This window comes from Amblyomma americanum, chromosome 2 (assembly GCF_052857255.1).
Source record: "Amblyomma americanum isolate KBUSLIRL-KWMA chromosome 2, ASM5285725v1, whole genome shotgun sequence".
In the NCBI taxonomy this organism is placed as follows: Eukaryota; Metazoa; Arthropoda; class Arachnida; order Ixodida; family Ixodidae; genus Amblyomma; species Amblyomma americanum.
The window spans coordinates 216,793,999-216,815,794 of NC_135498.1; the positions used below are offsets into that span (position 1 = coordinate 216,793,999).

The following is a 21,796-nucleotide window of genomic DNA, read 5'->3' on the forward strand; positions in this document are numbered from 1 at the left end:
GCACCATGGGCCTCGATACAATCTCTGACATCGCTTAACAGGTCGTCATGCGGGAGGGAATAGTACAAGTCTTTTATGTCCACAGATATGGCAGTAAAACTACCTCCGCGCCTATCTTTTAAGTAGTCAATCACCTGCTCGGAGCCTTTCACCTGAAAAGGGTTGTCAATATCGAGCACGTTTAGATGAGTCTGGAGAAACTTTCCTAGATTTTTCTGCCATGCCCCGTTCTCCGAAACAATAACACGGAGTGGACAGTCAGGCTTGTGCGTTTTTGCGCTAAAAAATATATCTAAGCAGAGCTTATTGTCACCATTGATACTCCGAGCAAGCTTGTCCAGGTTTATACTTTCGCATAGCTTTATAGTATGACGTTTCACTTTTTTCAACGACACTTCGTCGTGCCTGTCAAAGACCGAGTGCACTGCATCAGTAGTTCGCGATTTATATGCTTCGCTTGACATAACGACAAAGCCACCCTCTTTGTCCGCCGGTAACAGATTGAGAGACCTTCTTTTTAGACAATCAACAACTCTTCTAAGCGACATATCCCTTACATGTCCACTGCGACGCAACAGTACATCAACACCTTCCGAAATACACCGTTCTGTCTCTGTATTGGGCACAAATCGTGCGACTTGCCTCACCATTGCCAGCTGTTCTGCTGCGTTCTTTTTCGGCTCCACGGCGAACTTTGGACCATGGCCGAGTAGCTGGTGGACTTCCGCAGGGAGCTGCACGTCACCAACAGTGTGCACTGCATTCCTGGAGGGTGTCCCATTCCGTGGAAGGTTTCTCCGTAGCTGGTGCAGTACCTGTGTCCACAGGACAGGACCAAATTCAGTATACAGCTGTCCCTGGATGGGTGCCCTTTGTTGTCAGAGTATATATAGCGGAAGAAGGGATGGGAGGGCACAACCGATTTAAATGGCCGCCATCTTGGATTCAAGAAACCAAAACTATGCCACCATTTCGTCCCCTGACGTCATACGCACATAGTTCCACCTCTATCCACCATATTTGACCGTGACGTCATTATTGGCATGCGGCAGGTGGTTGTTTCTACAATGGTATTGTAGATGGGGCTACAAGACTTAATGCGAGATGTGCTGTTTTCTAGTTGCTGCCCCAGATGGCGCTGTGATCTTGGGGTAATAGCAGACCCCACGCAATCTCGAAAAATGCAGTATCAGCCTTTACATTAGAATCAAGGTTAGTGTACAGATTGTGTAAGAATGTGTAAGTTAGGTTTCACAGTAGTAACCCCAGCAAAACACTTGCTGTGCAAGGTGGAAAAAGATTTTAGAATCAAGAAATTTCTTGATATTGGTATAGATTACATGTTCCATGATTTTGCAAGGAGCACTAGTTAGAGATTTTGGACGGTAATTTAGCAGTGAGTTCTTATTACCTGATTTGTAGACTGGAACGACCTTCCCGTGTTTCCAATCTTTGGGCAGTTGGCCTGTGAGGAGCGACTGAGTAAACAAGCACAACAGATATGAACATGTATCTTTGGTGTTCTTCGATATTTTATCGTTGATATTGTCGATGCCAGTGGAGAATGAAAGTTTGTTATCCATTAGTGACACAATTCCTGCTGAAAAAAATGTAAGAGGAGGCATGTTATTCTGAATAATTGTGGGGTTTGGAAGGAATATCGGATCTGTTTAAAGTGTAATCACAGATGAAAAGGCTGCGTTGAAAGTGTTGGCGCATTTGGTATCGGACATGGTTTCAACCGATGCATCGTCGAGGGAAATTGTGGGGATGTGGCACAGGTTAATGACTTGCCAAAAACCTATGGGGGTTAGTAGTCAGCATTTTAGGCAGATCGGAATGAAAAAAAAGTGTTTGGCTTCACGAATATTTAGAAAATCTTTTTTCACCTGTGTAATACTTGTTTCATGCTTTTTGGCTATGCCGCAACTTGCCTGATTGAAAAAGACTCTACTGTTTGTTTTCGAGGCGTTTCATTGTGTTTGTGTACCAAGGGTTTTAGTGGTTAGTTCTTATATTGTCGCGTTAGTGTCAAGAGGCAGAGGGTCAGCTGAGGCGTAGATCCTGGACGTGCGCTTCCACAACACTTCTTTCTTTTTTTGATTGGCTCGTTCGTTTCGACTAGGGCTGGCGTCATTAGCCCTCCTCTCCCGAAAGCATGGACCCGATGCTGAAACGAAAGAAGGGGGTTTCAAGAAGAGTCAGGTTGTCATTCCGTAGTAGGGCTTCAGGTGAACCACATGGACCACCTGGGGGTGGTGGTGGCTTCAAGATTGTTGAGTCTCATGAGGGACGACTTCATAATTCAGGGTTCCAATTCGGTAGGGACCGAAATAGCGGCATAAGAACTTTTCACTCACTCCACGTCGTAGCATGGGAGCCAAACCCCAACAGGAGCATCTGAAGGTGCCGCCTCCGTAGGTTGTAGCGTTGTGCGTCCTGCCCCTGTTGGTCCTGAATTCGAAGCCGTGCGGGATGGCGGTCAGCTTCGGCGCATTGTAAGAAGGATGCAACCTCATCATTTGGGCGGTCGTCGGCATGAGGCAGCATGGCATCGAGTGTTGTCATCACGTGACGTCCATAAACTTGGCTAGTTGGTGTCATGTTGGTTGTTTCCTGTAAGGCTGTATTATACATGAACGTGGCGCAAGGTAGGACGTCGTCTCAGGTTTTATGTTCCCAGTTCACATACATTGAAAGCATGTCTCCAAGCCTCTTGTTTAGATGTTCCGTCAGTCTGTTAGTTTGTAAATGATAAGAAGTCGTCCTACAGTGACTGGTGTGACTGAAAATTAGAATATGGTACAGGACCCCAGAGGAAAAGGCAGCCGCTCTGTCCGTAATCAAAACTTGTGGAGCGCCTTTACGTAAGGCGATTTGATGAACAAAGAACTAGGCTACGTCAATGGCAATGCTATTTTGAAGAGGTGCTATCTCATAATGTGTGAGATAATCAGTGGCTACTATTGTCCACCTTTTTCGGAGCCTGATGTAGGAAAGGGTCTGAGCAAGTCCATGCCGGCTTGTTGAAACGTTGCGAAGGAGGCTCAATGGGTTGAGGAATCCGGTGCTGGCTTCATGGGCGGAACCTTGCGGCGCTGGCAGTCCCAGCAACTGCGGACGTGGAGCTGGAGACTGTTTAAGAGTGGGCTCCATGTCCATGAAAAAGAGAGCGACGCGACGAGACGGTGTGGCGACGTTCGCTCTGTTGCTTAATGGGCAACTTTCATGGAAGTGAAGGTGGCAGGTGACGTGCGCCAGTGCCGTGCACAGCGTGGTCTCCATGCTTGCGCACTCAAGCTTTGTAAACAAGCCCGTAGCCTGTTCTCTCTCAAAATTTTGTGGATGTGCCTAACAGCCAGGGCAAAAGAAATATGTTCTCTACGGCAGCGGTGTAGTGACAGCAGCGATGACCAAGCCGGCGTGCTTGCGGAGACAAAATCGCATCACGGATACACGGAGGAGGTGTCCTTTCGTTCGGTGCCGTGCACTCCGGCTTAGTAAAAACACTCCCGTAAAGTGTCACCGCCATCTGCTTCGAAGTTAGCAAACTGTAATATGCAAGTGAGAATACGCGGTGCGAGTGTTTCTCTACATATATACAGTTGGAGCTCAGCGGCACGGTGGATCGAGCGCCACTACCCACAGCTCGACGTGCATCTCTCCCTGCAGTGCGCCCACCCACCCGCTCTAAACGTTGTTAGCCCTCTGTAACTGACAGGTAGATTGTTCTCATTATTTAAATGATGCAGGTCTGCCTCACAGCTACAGCAAAGGAAATATTTTCTCAACAGCGGCGATGACCAAGATGACGTGCTTGTTGAGGCGATCTCGGATGGGGAGCTATGTGACATACCGGAAACGGCTATGTGGGGTTCTGATTGGCTAATCCCGGGAGGGGGACTTCCGGGTGACAAGTGAAATTTTCTGTTGGTGCAGATCCGAGCGACAAGACAAGCGACACGGCAAAAAAGCTTCGCGTGACGGCGTCGCTCCTCACTTGCCACCATCGCCTTTGCGTTCGCGTGAGTTTTCGCGTACATGGAGTTCAGTTTTTAATCGTGAAGACTGCATGTATGACTTGGTGATCGCTGACACCTGGCAGATATGTGATAGAATGAACGCATTCAGGGTTATCCGTTAGTATTAGGTCAAGAATGTTTAGCGCAGTTTTCAGTTACACGGGCTGGTTCTGATATCATTTAAATGAGATTAAAATTAAGGCAAATGTCAAGAAATTCGTTTGTATCCGTACTACGTGTAGCGGATAGATTATTCCAATCAATATTTGAAAAATTGAAATCTCAGAAGGGGAGAGTGCAGGTGTTAGGGCGCTTAGTTTTAATTTTATTTAACGCATCACTCAGTTTTCGAGGGAAACCTTGGCTGTCAGGAGGCTTGTACCAAATGCCAATAAGAACTGACTGGGTTGAACCATGACATAAAACCCATATTATTTCGATGTCTGGTGAAGGATTGATGGCTGAGTATGATAGTACCTGGCTGGTTGTAATCAGTACCCCTCCCCCCTCCTATCTAGACGACCTTTGCCAAATTTTACCGTATCTTGGCCAATTTTACCGTTTTTAAGTCTGTGCATTGTACCACAGACATGTGCCGGCGGTTGCGAATTTTTAACTTTTTTTACGTTGTTCTCTGGTTTTAGCTCGTGCCTTTTCGCACACATTTTTAGCTCATATATTTTCAAGGAGCGGCCCTTTACACGACTGGTTTTAGTTGTTTTTATCTTTAGTAATTTCCCTGTTATGTCACTACTTCTGTTTGCTCACCATTACGCAGCATACCTTTTCCTCTGTTTTCCCTTCTCCCCGTCATAGTGCTATATATGCACCCATTTCACATCAATAAAGCTCTGTTGTTAGTCAGCCTCGTGTACGTCCTTTCTTCCTGTGTGGTGTTTATTTACTGGAGAGTGCTAGATTCTAGTCAAGGGGACAACACCACATAGGAACACCACGAGACACGAGCGTTAACTTTCAACTCGTGGTGTTCCTATGTGGTGTTGTCCGCTTGTCTAGAATCTAGCGCTCTCCATTCTCAGTATGCGAGACCAACTAGCCCCCTAGAAAGCTTAACTGATGTTTATTTGTCGGCTGTATTTCTGGTCATGTTCTACCAACTAGCTCACGAATTCTTCCTTTGCCAAAAACGCGGAAATTAGGCAAGTCTGCAAGGATTTCACTATCAGAAACATCACTGCTGAGCCATGTTTCCGTCAAAGATTAGTAGGTTGCTGGCGGACGATACGACAATATTAGAAATGGTTTCTCACTTTGAAATTTAACTACGAACGGTGGTAAAAATTGCTGACAATGAAAGTGCTTGTTGTACATGCTTAGACACTGTGTCGGTAGGCGATGAGATGGTTGCTATTTCACTTCTTTCACTGTTTGGGTCACTTCGTCCACTATGTAGCATTTCGGATCAATATATAAACCTTTGAACCGCAGGGAGGAGTTATCGGTTATTGACTTGGCATAAGCAACTAATTGTTTTTGAGCATGACAAACGAGAACGGAAAAGTCTTCGCCAGTGCTGTATTCAATGCCCTTAAGTTTGTTTCCACAGGAAAGGATGCTTTCTTTTGTTTTGGATGAGGTGAATTTTATGATGATTGGCCTGGAATGATCAGTCGAATGACACCCGAGGCGATGAGCACGCTCAGTTAGATTAGGGTCAGTGACAAAATCTTAATAAAACACGTTGCAGGGCAAGTTGGTGGTGCATTTTTCTTTTCTTGAAAATATACAATGCTACATATATGAACGAATACACAGAAAGACGTGGCAGGACAGGTGCTCACTCCAACTATAATTATAAACCAGTATGTTCGTTGAACATATAAAAAAGACGCTAGTGCATGAAGCAATGACGAATGACTGTTTCTTCCGAGTTTGCGTATACAGTAGAATCTCGATGGTACGATTACGGTTGACAGTAATTTCGGGATGATACGAATTTCGAAAGTGTCCCGAACAGTCTACATTGTACAGTATACATTACAATATGGAAAATATGAATAACTGAGCAAAAAGGACAGGATAAGAGAGAAGAAGCACAGAAACACACGAGACAAGTCTGTGCTTCTTCTCTCTTGTCCCGTCCTTTTTGCGCAGTTATTCATATTTTCCATAATGTCATACCAACTAGCCCCTCACCGCACTCTTCTAGATTACGTTACAATTCGGGATTGTACGAACAGATTTTCAAGCCCGTGCAGATGATACGAACACACGACCACCCACGCAAGCAAGCGAGCACGCACGGCTCGTCTCAGAGAGGAGCGCGCACCCCCCCCCCCCCCCTCCCCCTCTGCACGAATGTCCCGCGGCAGATTTTCAAGCCCGCGCCACCCACACAGGTGGAGCCAGCACGCGCGGTTGCATCGCACCCAGCCCCAGCCCCTGCCACCAATGTCCGAAGGCCGCCGCGGCACCGACCGAACCGGCTGCTAGGCCCGCCCATTCTCTTTCGCGTCCAGCAGGACAAGGCACGTGGGCGATGCCACTCAGTCGCTGATTGGATCTTGCAAGCTGTCGCAGCTTGTTGCTGCTGCCCCCCCCCCCCCCCCCTCCCTCCCCCCTCTGCTCGCCTCCGCCGATATATTCCTCCGTTTGCTGCTGCCGTGTGCGTTTCGTGTTGTGCGACGACTTACTCTGTCGGCCTAAACGTGACCAGACAAGGACGCTAGCTAAGTGCGCGCCAAAGACCGGATCGTTCAAATTCAACATGTCTGGGAAGCAGAAGTCCCTTTCTTTTAAAGAAAAACACGAAATTTTGAAGAAGGTTGATGAAAACCCGACGAAAAAACGTCTTGACTCGGCAAATGAGCTAGGAGTAGCAGCTTTGACGCTCTGCACTATTGTTGGGCAGCTTGAAGTCATTTTGAAGATTGTCCAGCACTTCGGTTTCAACGTCAAGCAACCGAAGACTGCTGCACATGTCCAGCTGGAAGAATTTCTACTGACGTGGTTTCGCGAGGTGACTGCAGCCGGCATGAACGTGGACGGCAAAGTGCTATGGGAGAAGGCTGACCACATTGCACTTTCTCTTGGCATCGAAAATTTTCAAGCGTCCGGAGGGTGGCTGCATCGCTTTAAAGAAAGGCACGGGCTTGTTTACAAAACTGTTTGCAGAGAGGGTAAGAAAGTGGACAAGACAGCGGTTGGCGACTGGATCGACTCACTGCCGGTGCTGACCTCGGGGTGCGCGCGGTGCGATATTTTCAATGCCGATGAGGCAGGCATCTTTTTCAACCTGCAACCGAGCAAGAGTTTGTGTGGGAAGGGCCAGGCTTGTCATGGCGGCCAGAAAAGTAAGGAAAGAGTGTCTGTACTTTTCGGTTGCAACGATGATGGTTCCAAAAAAATGACCCTGACCGTCATCGGCAAGGCTAAGCGACCGAGATGCTTTCGATTAGCTGGACGTTTGCCTTGCTACAAGGCTAATAAGAAAGCCTGGTTGACTGCAGATTTTTTTCGAGAGCTTCTTATCGGCTTAGATCGGAAAATGTCATAGAAGAAGAGAAAAATTTTGCGTTTTGTCGATCAGTGCTCTGCCCACCACAAGCAAGTGCCATTAACCAATATCACGGTCATGTTCTTTCCTGCGAACACGACGACCCACCTGCATCACTTCCAAGGGCCTTTTAGTGAGGCGATTACTCGCAAAGATTGATCGCAAAGATGACAATTTGCAGAATAGTCTGCTGGATGCAATTCATTTTCGGGTGATGTCTTAGGACAGTGTGACTACGCAAACAATCGCGAACTGCTTCCGCAAGTGTGGATTCACGACTGCACCAGTAGCAACTCCGATTGCCGAAGAGACCAACGACGATTTTGCTATTGAAAGTTGGGAGACACTGGACGTTCAAGCTTCTGCGTTTGACTTTGTCACTGCGGATGACAACGTTGCAACTTGCGGGTTGCGAACCATTGAGGATTTAATTGGCAAAAAAAATGAACAGTCTTCATCAGACAGTGATGGAGAGGCTGAACCGCTACCATTGTTGGCAGAAACCCTCAACGCCCTTGACATCCTGCACCGCACCGTCAGCTCCGCCAGCGTGAGCGACGAAACTGCGGCACAGTTTTATTCTTTTCAGGCTGGGCTGATTGGCGAAATCGAGCCGAAGAAAGTGCAAACAAGCATTACTGACTTCTTCGGCCGAAAGTAATTGAGCTAATAAAATTTGTTTCATTTCCGTGTTAAACTTGGCTTGTTTTGGATCGTACGAATTCGTGATGATATGAATATTTTTCGGTGTCCCGCGGAATTAGTATCATCGAGATTCTACTGTACTTTATCCCTGTAGTTCCTTGCAGCACTACGAAAGCTGCGATGAGTGCACAGGAAATGTTCTGACGCCGCGGAATATAGTGCCAGTATAAAATAGGCACACAGGCATATGGGATAGCCTGCTCTAAAGTGCGCATGCGCCAAACGCTGTTTCATATCGGGACTTAACGTACACTGGCGTTACGTACGCTATTTCCAGAGTTTTGCGTGCCTGCTCTAAAACATCGTTTACAAAATGGCTGCGCGCTTCCAAGCAGGACCTCTCGCTTCGTACTGAATTCGTCGTCGTTGCTGCCATTTTGAGCACGTTCACTGGCGATAAATTAGACACCTGGCTTTCGCGTCGTCTAATGTCGCCTATAATAAAGCGTATGAATGATATTCGCTTAATTTTTTTTATTTAGAGTGCTGATTCTGTCACCTTTAGCCCTAATGGGAAGCGGTATTTGTTGAAGATGACGCCACAAAGGCTGACCTTATAGGCTGACCTTATCGTTCTCTCTCCGTTTACATGAGCTGAACTAAATGTAAGAATGTGACCAATGGTGTAAACGTCATGCTAGGCACGCGCCTTATCACGTCAGCTGACACATGCGTCTGTATATGTACCCATCATGGACTAAAAATAAAGGAGAGTTGTTCAAGATACGAGGTGGGCTGTTGACTTCACAGTTCTCCATCTTTCCCGGCCTAGTCAGGCAGGGCATGGCGGAAGACACAATAGTTGGCGACGAGTGGTGAAGTGACCGGAAGATGAAGCAAAGAGCCTGCATTAACCGCCCGAGTTCCTGCTGACACCTGGGAGGCCTGTCATTCCTTGGACGCAGTGGCACCACGTTTTCAAGAATTATCTTCTGGCATCTGAGAGCAATGTCCACCCACCTGCACACTGTAATGCATTGTTGCTGCACTGTTTAGGTGTGGAAAGCCAACACTTGTACTACGCGTTGCCAGAGGAGAAACTGTTGACGTCGCTGGCAGTGAAAAAGGAAGGAAGCGGCAAGAGCGATGGGTATGATACAGTGGTAGCGACGTTGGATGCCTACTTCACTTGAACATCGTCATGGAGTGGCATCGGTTCGGACAGCAAACCCAACTACCTGGAGAAACCGTAGCGGCGTTTGTCACAGCGTTATGTGAGCTGGCATTGAAGAGAGGTATGCCAAACGAGCGGGCCCTTGATGTCCGAGAAGTTGATACCTGCAGTACATCCAGCGATCTCAGCATGTTGGTTCTCACCCGGCAGAGCAAAGGAGGAATGCACACTGACGTCCACGTACAAGCTGTACCCATAAGTTTTTTCTTAGACACGTGCTCTGCTTTCTCGATTCTGTCAGCCGTCACATGTTCAAAGTTGAAATGCCTTCCTACACAGCCGACGTCAGCATCACTTTACGATTTCTCTCGCCGCAGAATAAGCACTGAGGGGTGTTTCATGGCACCAGTCATCTTCCAGGGTCGGCACGCCGAGATACTTTCTATATGTCGTCAAGGACGGTACTGATATCTTTGGCATCGACGCTATCGAAGCACTGCGGCTGCACATCTATGATATGTCATTGCAGTGCACCCATATTACGCAAATGCCACAAGGTTTTGATCCTGAACTGTTTTGCCAATTTCCACACTTGTTTGATGGAAAGTTAGGGCTGGCAACAAATTTTGCTCATAAGGTCAAGATAAGAGAAGTAATCAGTTAGGGCTGGCAACAAATTTTGCTCATAAGGTCAAGATAAGTGAAGTAATCACGCCTGTCGCTGCTAAGTTACGGCGTTTGCCATTTTCAGTGCGAGATCTGGTATGCGAAGAGCTGCAGTGCCTTGAGCAAGAAGATTCAGAGGTTGATGCCTCTGAATGAGTGTCGTCAGTCATAGTAGCGCCAAAGAAAAACAGCAAGATAAGAATTTGTGTCGGCCTGTGCGAATTGAAATAAGGGATTGTCATTGACAAATTTCCACTAGAGCACACGGAAGCACTACTGCACAAACTTCACAGTGCAAATTATTTTTCCAAGATTGATTTAGCAGCCGCATACCCCCAAAGTCCTGCTGAGCCATCAAAGCAGAGAAATGACTGCCTTCATAACCGATAGTGGATTGTACAGATTCAAACGCGCCTGCTTCGGCTTTGCATCGGCACCAGCTACTTTTCAGAAAACGATGGTCACTATTTTGCAAACTGCAAAAGAACTTTGTGCTGCATAGATGATGTCATTGTTTATGGAAGCACACTTGAGGAACGCTTCTAGAATATGACAAGTTTTGTAGTTGATTGCGAAGTCTGGATTGAAGCTGAAGGACGAATGCATTTTCAGTGTACAAGAAATAGACTTCCTTGCTCATGGGATCAGTCATAAGGGGATACGCCATTTACAAAGCAACGTCGACACCATTAAGGCTGTGCCACCACCAACAGATATCGGTACTTGCGCTCATGCTTGGGCATGGTAGGCTATTACGCCAAGTTTGTACTTGACTGTGCGCTGGTTGTTGAGGCTCTTCGCGAGTTGCTACATACGAATGCCATGTTCACTTGGAATCCTGCGAGACAAGCTTGTTTCGAGCAACTGAAAAGTTTCTTGGCTACAAGATGTTTGCAGCTTTTTGATCCTGCGGGTGACATTGCTGTCACTACAGACAAGAAATGATGAGCTAGTAACGATTCCTTTTGCTTCTCACAGGGTTACCCCACAGGAACAGAAGTACAGAAGTACTCTGTTGAGGAACCAGAAGTCTTTGCTTGCTTGCAGCTATGGGAATATTGGAGAGTATACCTTTGGGATCGTCCCATTCATATTACGCACCGACCACCAGGCTCTGGTCACACTCCTAAGTACATAGGGGGTAGCTTGCCGACCGTTCCGGATTGCAAGGTGGCATGCCAGGCTGCTGGCATACAACTTTATGATTGAATTCCAGAACCGTGACAAGAATACCGTTGCTGATGCTTTTCAAGGATGCTTTTCCTAGGTCGTGGTGGAGGAGTAAGTGAGAGGGGAGACCGCTTGTGTTGTCTCAACATGTGTTACTCAGAAGAATGGTGAGTTGGGCGAGTTGGATGTAGTTCATTTTGGTGGTAAATTCAGCACGGAGGGACGAAGGACACAGAAAGGGGACAAAACAAGCGCTGTCTCGCAACTGTATTAAGAAGGAACGCTGATATATACATACAGAAAAATGGTATAGGTGCGATAGGCACGTAGTACAGAGATAGCGTAGAATGCACTATCACCACCAAAGTTCAAAAACCAAATACACTGCGCCACAGATCGATCAAAAAGGTGACACGTCACGAGGAGTCTAAAAATCCTATCTCTCTTTCAAATAACGTGACCGAGGGAGTGCTAACACATACATCTTTTTTCTTTCCGATAATATTACGCCTGCATAATCTCTTGAGTGCCCTGGTCGCGATGCTGGTACAACACGGTGGTTTCTTTGAAAACAGCCTTGCATACCTTTTTATTTTTCTTGATGCACTCTGCACAGTGTTGAGCGATGCTTGAACGAACGGTGTCTGAAGAAAAGTTATCATGTTCCATGAGCCGAACGTTTAGGCATCGCCTGGTTTGTCCAATATACACATTTTTGCATGAAAGCGGTATCTCGTACGCAACGCCGCAAACACAACTAAAAAATGGGGAGCGGGGACTTACTGTGCACACAAACGGACTCACGTTACGGCGCCTTTCTACTTTACTTTTTGTCGTGGCACAAAGCCGTTGCACTTTAAACGGTGCTAAGCATACGACGTCCACTCCAAACCTCCTCCCAACATTCCTAAGGTTGTGCGACATGCGATGGACATACGGAATTGCCACTGTTTTCTTCTTTTTCCTTTGTTCTCCCTGCTCACCGTTCTTAGTGTTCCCGGATCGACCAGCCTTTACTGTGGAAAGGAGCTTCTGACACACTCTTGAAATAACCGAGTCTGGAAACCCTGCGACTGTGAACCTTTGTACTTGAAAGAACACACCTTCTGGGATGCTATGCACACAGGACTTGTCAAGTGCGAATTGAATTGTCAAGTGCGAAGTGAATTTACCATCAAAATGAACTACATCCAACTCGCCCAACTCACCATTCTTCTGCAACAGATTTCTTTTTCATCGGGCTCTATTATTTGGTCTAACCCTTTTCTGTTTAATCCGGCCACGCATGACATCTTGGCATATCAAGACTGCCACCTCCCCCACCGAACTTCAAGTTTTGTGCGGGCCTTTGCTTCCGTCACTCGAGGAGGATGTGCCGCATGCTTAGTTCCGAGCTGTAGCATCAAGCCCAATTTCTCAAGGACTGCCTACGCGTCGCCTGCAACAGGAATGGAGACAAGTGTCATCGAGCCACACGTTTTAGGGAGTGGACAGTTACGGCGGACCAGACTACCGAGTTTATTTGGGCGCCAGTGCGTCCTCACCTACCCAAGAAGAAGACGAAGGTGAAATCTAGTCCGGACATCTATGTTTTGTTCAACTTTCACAGGATTGTGTTCTTTGCTGATGAGCCGAACTTCACCCGAGACATCCGCAATTTTTGGCCATTTTTTTTTATCCTCCATGCTCATTCTGAAGTGCCTCTTGCTGCTGGTGGTTCTAAATGTTTGGCTATTGATGATTTGGCATCCAAAACAAACTGCATATGACGTTTGAGAATTACCTCTCAATATTCATTCATTAAATGTCCATCTATTGTTAGCACGGTAAAAAAATGTGCTTTTTTTATTATTTGTCATCTCAAATCTTTGGAACAAGTGCACATTATGATCTAGAGTTGCTTCTCTCTATGCAGAAAAAAGGAATCCCTGACCGGGCATTTCGATTTTGTCTTTTTGCCGCACTAAATATAGCCAAAAACTTCAAATGCGCCTGGAAAAAAGAGAGTTTCAAGGCCTCGACTCACTACCTGATCTGGTGGACGCGGCTGAAACCACTTTTAAACAAATTGTTGAAAACTTAATATAGGTGGTAGCACAGCATAAGTGGGACTGGTGCGTCCCACTGCCTCTTACTAGCCCTTTAGTATGAGGAACAAAGTGGGATGTATGTGTCCCATTGTCCCACAAATGGTTAATGCATTGTCCCTATGGGAGATTTGCCAGGCCCATGCCAATTTTTTGTAAAATGCAGGTCATCACATTAATGGGGGGCACATAATTGTGGTTCCATTGTAATTACACATTTGCATCCACCCAAATGCAGCCATATGCTAGCCGTCGCAGATAGCTCAGTTGGTAGTGTGAAGTGTAGTCCCCAAGTTCGTACAAAACCCAGAGTAGGATGAGTTTGTCTTTTGCTAGGAAATTTCTGTGTAAGTTGTACAGCTTTCCTTTGTAGCCGTATGGCTGCGCTTCGCTGGATGCCAGTGAGTAATTACTCCCTTACTCAAAAAGACTTGAATACCAAAGAGGACATACAACAAAAAGACCAAGCTCAAGACTGCAGGTGAACTCTCGGCATCCGAGCCGAGCATAACACAGCACAACTCAAGGCATCTTTGCTTGAAAAAAAAAATATAGGTTTGCCAGTTCTGTTAGGGAGATTTTTCACTGTTTTGAGGAAAAAAACTGTTCTTATAGGAGTTTGTTCTTACAAAAATAGGAAGCAGTGTGTGTTGTGTAATATGCTTCATTCACCTGGTAGTTGCTTGATTGCAATTTTGAAGGTTTAATGGTATTTTCGCTGAAAAAAATTTATTGAGGAGCAGAAGTCGGCCTATTATCGTCTATATTTTTAACATTGCAATCTGATGTTCTTCATGAGCAAAGGAGGAGAGTCTAGTCTTCTATATTTCCCATATATAAATCTTACTACCTTTCTCGGAATGTGTTGCAATTTTTTCGTCTTTCTTTGTCTAGTGATCCCACAGTGCTGAAGCGCATTCTAGCTTTGCCAAAAGCTTTGTACTCACAAGAGCATTTTTTAGTTTTCTTTGAAGAAGGCATAATTTCGGAGAAGCTGAAGCACAAGTATCTGAGAAATGTACGAGCTATGATAGAATATTACTAGGAGGGTTACTCCTAGGTACTTACATTTATTAACTTGAGAAATTGCACCGCTGCAAGAGTAATGAGTTACTATGCTGGGACTTTTTTTCCTTGTGATGCATAAAAGAAGGAGAGATTTTTTTCTCTGTTTAGTTTTGTACCCCACTCTTAGTTGCAGTAAGCGCCTTGTCCGTATTCGTTCTTAGTTTGTCCACACCAGCAATGCCTGAAGAGAAGCAGCATGGTCTTCCGTGCGTTAGATGGTTTTAAAAACAAGCCAGTCATCTGCAGATAATCTGATTGAAACATAATCTGGTAATGCTTCTATTAGATCATTTATACAAATTAAAGATAACAATGGTTCCAATACACTTCCTTGGTCAACTCTGGAGGAAACAGAAAGCATGCTAGATAGAGATATTTGCACTTTAATGAATTATTGCCTGTTTTTGAGATGCGCAGGTACACATTCTTTTATGGCAGATGTAAAACCAACGTGCTACAGCTTAAACAATAAGTTAATATTGGGAATTTTGCCAATGTCTTTTCTCTTCATTTTAAAACATTTCAGCTTCTGTTTTGTCTTTCATAATGGAGAAAAGTTTTGCAGCATGAATAAAACGCACACAGAAGACAAGGAACAAACAAGACAGGACTGTGCTGCACTTCCAACTGATTTTATTTGAAAAAGCTCGACATTTAAATACATTCAGTTATCATGAGGTGAAACCTAATCACAATCATGCAAAAAAGCCATTTCATTCTCCAGCAATGACAGTGAAGGCGGGCTGACGCAATTTTCACCGGCTTTCCTAATAAAAAAAGGCTTCGATAATTTCACGCTGAAGCTTGTCCTTGGCGTGACCCAGAAACTGCGCCTTCTTAAACAAAGGTTTGCATTTGCACGACCGGCAGTGTACGGCAAGATGGCCGCTGATACCATCTTTTACAAGATTGAAATGTTCTAGCGCTCTTTCATTAAAACAACGCCCTGTTTGGCCAATGTACACTTTTTTACACGTAAGAGGAACACTATAAACGACCTTCGTTACACATTTTGTGAACTTTGTGACGTGCTTAATACTGCACGGCACCTTCTTCTTTCTCGTTATCATTGGGCAAATTTTTGAAAGCTTGCATGGTGCGGAAAATACAACGTTAACGTTGTATCGGTTGGCGATCTTCTTCAGATTGTGAGATATCTTGTGCAGATTACGGTATTACCTGAGTGTTATTCTGTTTGTTTCCTTTATCATCCGTTCCTTTACTTCTCTTTCTTTTCTGCATTAGGCTCTCACAAACAGCTGAAATACCATCATCAGGGAAGCTGGACATGCGTAGCCGCTCGACTTGCTGATTGACACTATCGGTCATTTGATGCGGGCAAGTTTTTTCTAGGGCAGCATTGATACAGTTCATGGCAATTCCACGTTTAATTATCTTGGAATGGGCGCTGTTACTTCAACGTTTTGTCTTTCCTTGGTCTGTGCTATCTCCATGGCTCACAACCTGATCATGTTTGTGTTATTCAGGAGTTGGGTTTCTAGTTTACATCACAGAGGATGTGTCTGAATGCAGATCACAGCATCAGGTGCTGCTCTGACTTCGATTGCTTGCAATACAATTTGGACTGTATACACCGTTGATGTGTCAAGTGGCAAGTGTCTCTGTCAGTTGTAAGCCTCATCTGTATTTGTATGACTATTCATTGGACGTTGTACAGCCATCACTGGTGACAGTTTATTGAATATAGTCTTTGTCACAAATATATACAGCCCAAGGGGTTTGCAGCCCTCCGAGACATGTAGTGGGGTTTTTAACCACATTTGACAGTGCTAAACTTGGGACTTGAGCTCCTCCTCTTGCCTTCGTGAGGTATGCAAGAGGAGCCCTCACGCTGCAGAGCTCAGAAGTAGACCCCTTGGGCTGCGTACTTTTGACAAAACGGATCACTTGAAACCAGGTAGTGGTGTACTCTGCTTGTCGCAGGTCGACCCCCGCTACCCCTTTCGGGAAGGAGCCCGTGTGGACATAGCAGCCGACACCCGGCTCTCTCTCACCGCCCAGGAGGCTGAGCAGTTTGCCCAGGAGATGCGTGAGTTGCTTCGTGAATTGAAAGTGGTTGCTTCGTGTTATTTTCATGTCTGGATTTGTGCTTCTTAATGTCTTGGGCATCATTACAAAGACAGCACGTTCAAAATCTGTGCTTGTTTAACAAACCACACTCGGGCATCTTCTTGTTCCAAAATTGGTGTAACTGTCGGTATCTTCTGGGGTGGGCTGCTTAACTGCGCTCACTGTTTCAAGATTTGCACCAGCTATCTGCACAAGTCTTAGCCAAATTTGACCTGACCAAAGCCTAACGAAGTTGTAATTAACAGCTGTGCAAGCAGGTTTCATTGCTTCTCAGTAGCCCCATGAGACTGCTCTGCTACATTCTTCTGGAGCCCAAATCCAAGGTGAATCGAACATCACTGCAGTTTTTAACAAAGCTTTGTGCACCAGTTTCTGAAATGTCACTTTCCTCTGTACATCTACATGTTTTATTCTTTTTTATTTACAAATACAGTAAAACCTTTTTAATATGTCCCTGCCTATCGAGTAGTTGTGGTTGAAACGTAGTTGGGAGAATTCCTCGGCTTAGCCACAATTGAAACCCATGTAATGGCTGACCGCTTAATGCATAGTGTCTCATGAAGTCATCAACAACCTGACTTCACCCGCTGCAGGGCAAAGGCCTCTCCCATGTCTCTCCGATTAACCCGGTCCTTTGCCAGCTGCGCCCACCCTATGCCTGCAAACTTCCTAATCTCAGCCGCCCACCTAACCTTCTGCCACTCCCTGCTACGCTTGCCTTCTCTTGGAATTCACTCCGTTACCCTCAAGGACCAGTGGTTGTCTTGCCTTCGCATCACATCCCCTACCCAAGCCCATTTCTTCCTCTTGATTTCGACTAGGACGCCATTAGCCCGCGTTTGTTCTCTCACCCACTCTGCCTGCTTTCGGTCTCTTAACGTCACACCTGTAATTTTTCTTTCCATGGCTCGCTTTGTTGTCCTTACCGGTTAATATGCATTTCCTGCCGCAGTTTGGCTAACACCATGCTGTGACGCTAAATGTTTTCTGCCCTTCCAGAAGCATTATCAATGTGCGGATTACCGGCGATACGACATTGCGGCCATTTCAGTCATGTTTCGACAACTGTGGTGATGTCCATGTCTATAGGGAGTCCAGGAAGCGTCCGCCGCTTCCGAATTTGTTCGTGAACGCACGACCAAATAGTATCGCCGTCAGCCCTATGACAGCTACCGTCACCCCACCCATCCCATGTGACCTCGCATGCACATGTAGCTGCGTTGTGGATGTGTTACATACTTGTGGCGTTGTGTGTCGCGGTGCAAAGCACATTCTCTGGTAGTGTCACATGTGAGCTGTTGTGCTGTGTGAAGCAGTTGTTGCGTCAGTGTTTGTGTGTGAACAGGCGGCACTGTGCTGAAACCCCCTCAACCAAAGTGTCACATCCTGACAGGGAAGGAAAGGTTGGACATCAATCATTCATTGTGTTGAAAATGGAAGACTGCAGTAGCGCATGTGTGGAACTTGCTGTTGAGCACAGTTTGTGGCACCTGGAATGCTCGGCTTCTGCATCGAATATGAAGGGATGCCACTTGAGGGGATTTGCTTCTCCTGACATGGAAAAAGCTTTGTGCCTAGCAAGCGAGATCACAAAACCTAGGCCCCTTCTTGCCAGTGGAAATGTTTGCAGCCCACCTGAACTTTTCCTTGCCGTGATATTTGGATGGCTAGGTTTAAAGCATGCTCGCTACAACATAAGTGTGAGGATGCTTTGCGGAGAGGCAGCATAGGTGGACAAGGAGGGTGCCGAAGGAGGGCAGAATTGGCAGCTGCAACAAAGGCTAGCCAACTATGACGCGGAAGATGTTTTCAAGTTTTTATTTATTTTATTTATTTAGGAATACTGTCAACCCTCAGTTGAGGGTTATTACAGGGAGGGATGTTACACATAACACGTTCATACAAGAATAAGCAGCCAGATACAAAAAGAAATATGTACATACAATGCAGTGGCCCACGGATACAACACAGCATAGGATATACAGACTATAAGACACGTATTCAAGTGTTCAGCCATCTGCCGCACGCACACACACACAAAAAAAAAACTATGCAATATCCATATGGTACAGATTTTAGTAAGAGACCTTGATTGCATTTGCAAACAATGCCGTATCAGAACTGCGAACAATTTCTGTAGGCAGCTTGTTCCACAGCTCTATTACCTCTGGGAAGAACGAACAACGAAAGGCATTGGTTCGGAACAAGTACGGTCGAATTGCTTCACTATGATTTAAGCGGGAGCTCAGTCTGCCTGGAGGTTTTAAGTACAAATCTTTATTAATTTTTAGTTCGCCGTGAATTATTTGAAATAACGTTTTTAGTCTCTGCTTCCTGCACCGATCTTCCAATAATTTAAGACCGCAAAACTTTAACATCGCCGAAACTGAGTCTGTTCTTCTATATTTCGAACAAATAAAGCGCGCCGCCCGGCGTTGCACCTTCTCTATTTTGGCCGACATTACCTTTTGATGGGGCGCCTATGCTACTAACACATATTCTAGGGATGGTTGAATAAGAGATCTGTAAGTCAGCAGTTTAACATCTTTTGTTGCCCTCCCCAGTTTTGCTCTTAAAAAACCGAGTTTCTTCTCTGCTGCTGAGCACACTTTTTCTACGTGATTGTGCCATTTTAAATCATGCGAAATAGAAACACCAAGATATTTGAAACAAGAAACATTAACTAGATTGTAGCCTTGAATATCGTACTGAAAAGTAAAAATATTTTTTTTTGCAGTGATATGCATGTATGCGGTCTTATCAAAATTAATTCGCATTTCCCACTTATCACACCAACTCCCAAACGCCTGAAGGTTTCGGTTGAGTTTAATCTGATCTTCTGAACAAGTTGCCGGTGCAAAAATTAAGCAGTCATCTGCAAAGAGTTTTATTTTAGCAGAACTATCTAAAGCAGTTACTACATCATTGATGTAAAGCAGAAAAAGTGCTGGCCCTAACACGGACCCCTGTGGAACTCCTGAGTATACATCTAGAAAACCAGACTCTGAACCATCAACGCGAACTGCCAGCTTGCGATTAGTTAAATAGTCTTCAGTCCATTTTAGAACTTCGCCATTTTTACCAACTTTGTACAGTTTCAAAAGTAATTTACGATGGGGAACCTTATCGAAGGCTTTCGCAAAATCAACGCATATAACATCCATCTGTTCACGATTGTCTATAGTTTTGGAAAAATCTTGTAATGTCTCAATGAGCTGTGTCACTGTGGAAAGTCCCCGTCGGAACCCATGCTGGCATGCGCAAAGGAGACCATTTGATTCTAGGAAAATAATGATATGTTTCGCTATGACGTGTTCCATAACCTTGCAGCAAACTGACGTAAGGGATACAGGACGGTAGTTGTTTTTCATTAGAGTACGATTGCCACTTTTAAATATGGGGATAACTACAGCCCAACGCCTATTTTGTGGTACGGAATGGGTGCTTAGTGATTTCTGAAAAATAATTGCCAAATAAAATGATATCCACTCGACATACCTTTTCAAAAAGCCAGTAGGTATCCCGTCTGGCCCTGTAGCCTTCTTGTCATCTAACTGTAGCAACTGCTGGAATACGCCTCTCTGAGTAAAGTTGATAGCGTCCATGGAACTTGCGCTGAAAGATGCCCCATCATCTACCGGAAATGGTCGATCACTTTGCGTGAATACTGATTGCAAATACTTATTGAATCCATCAGCGATAACACATTTTCTTCTACTAAAACATTTCCTACCGTCATTTGCTTTATTGTTTCCTTTCTGTGGTCTAAATAACGCCAAAATTTTTCTGGGGAAGTCTTGAGAAAGTCACTTGGAGTGCGGTTAAAAAACGTTTGCTTCGAACTGAGTAACAAAGCCTATATTCTCTGACGTACTGTCTGTATGTCCCTAGGATCTGCTTTTCTGCTGTGCAACCTTTTTAATTCGCATTTCGCGGGAACAATATCTCTCGTTATTCATGGATTACTCCGCTTCGTTTTCGTGAGTTGGGTTGGAACAAACTGATCTATGCAGACTTTAATAATGGTTTTAAAGCGCTGCCACAACTCTTCAACTGCTTCTACCTCAGAGACATTTTTAAATTTGTCGAGACACTTTTCTAAATAATCTAGAATAGATGTATCATCGGCCTTAGTATAGTTTTTGATTTCAACACGTACAGCAGGTTTTGTAGGTGGTGGTGTACAAGTAAGCACATTCAGCAAAATCATTTTGTGATCGGATATACCATCTGTGACTGCCATTTCATAATCGCCTACTTTATGGGAAAGGAACACCAAGTCAAGCAATGACTGCGATTGAGACGTTATACGCGTGTTTTCCTTCAGTATTTGCCTTAAATTATGAAAAAATGTGATATCCAATCATTTTTCCGCTTTAGAAATTTCTGTATTTACAGGCGAAATAAGTTCCCAATCAATATGTGGCAAGTTAAAATCACCAGTCATTATTAGCCGGGTATTCCTATTTACATGTGAGCAAAGAAACGTACTATTTAACACATCTAGAAAATCAGGTGAAGTAGTTGGCGGCCTATAAACGACTCCTATGAGGTGCGACATGCCAGAAAACATGATTTTACACCACACCGATTCCGACATGTCACACGTAACCGTACAGGCTGTCATCGATGATTTAACAATAATGGCCACACCATCACCACGAGAGTCCCGATCCCACCTGAACATTGTGTAGCCAGGAGGGATAATGCAGTCGCAAGAAATAGCACTGTTGAGCCATGTTTCTGTAATGAAAACAATGTGCGGTCGCTCAGATAGCAACAGACATTCTAATTCAGAAACCTTGTTAAGAATACTGCGGGCATTTAGCGAAATGATTCTGAGCTATGCTATATTTGCACTGCAGGAAGGCATGCCCTCCTTGTCATTGCAAGCTTCCCCTGACACTTTGCGATTGTTATGGCAACCCTTATCACGGCGTTCTTGGCAAAGAACACGCTCGTTCCGACTGTGATCCCAGGCATATAGACGGTCATCAATCTTAAGCCTATCATGAACCAGAGACACCTTTTGCTTGTTGTCCCTTTCTACAATGGCAGATTCCCATAATTTCTTTCGAACGTCGGCAGTTTCTTTTGCATAATCATTGCTCACGTGAACAGATTTTCCCTCAAGTTTCTTGCAATTCTTGAGAATGCTATCCTTTTCCCTGCTGTCATAGAATTTCATTATGATAGGTCTATGTTTTTCTGACTTCTTCTTTCCAATGCGGTGAATTCTTTCTATTGTGGTGACATGGACACCTAGCTCTTTTTTAAAAATGTTATCTGCAACAGCTGCCCTGAGATCTGACTCTATTTCGCTCGCCTCTTCAGGGACACCAAACACTAAAAGGTT

At 45.1% G+C, this 21,796-nt stretch overlaps 1 protein-coding gene across 3 annotated transcripts in view; it reads left to right on the forward strand.

Annotated features, from left to right (window-relative positions):
* Ube4B (Ubiquitination factor E4B) overlaps positions 1-21,796 on the forward strand; it is a 423,977-nt gene that overhangs the window by 304,257 nt on the left and 97,924 nt on the right. For all 3 annotated transcript variants that reach the window (XM_077655721.1, XM_077655722.1, XM_077655720.1), the window contains one exon: positions 16,294-16,399. In XM_077655721.1, coding sequence (XP_077511847.1) covers positions 16,294-16,399 — 106 coding nt within the window. The remainder of the gene's footprint in view (positions 1-16,293; positions 16,400-21,796) is intronic.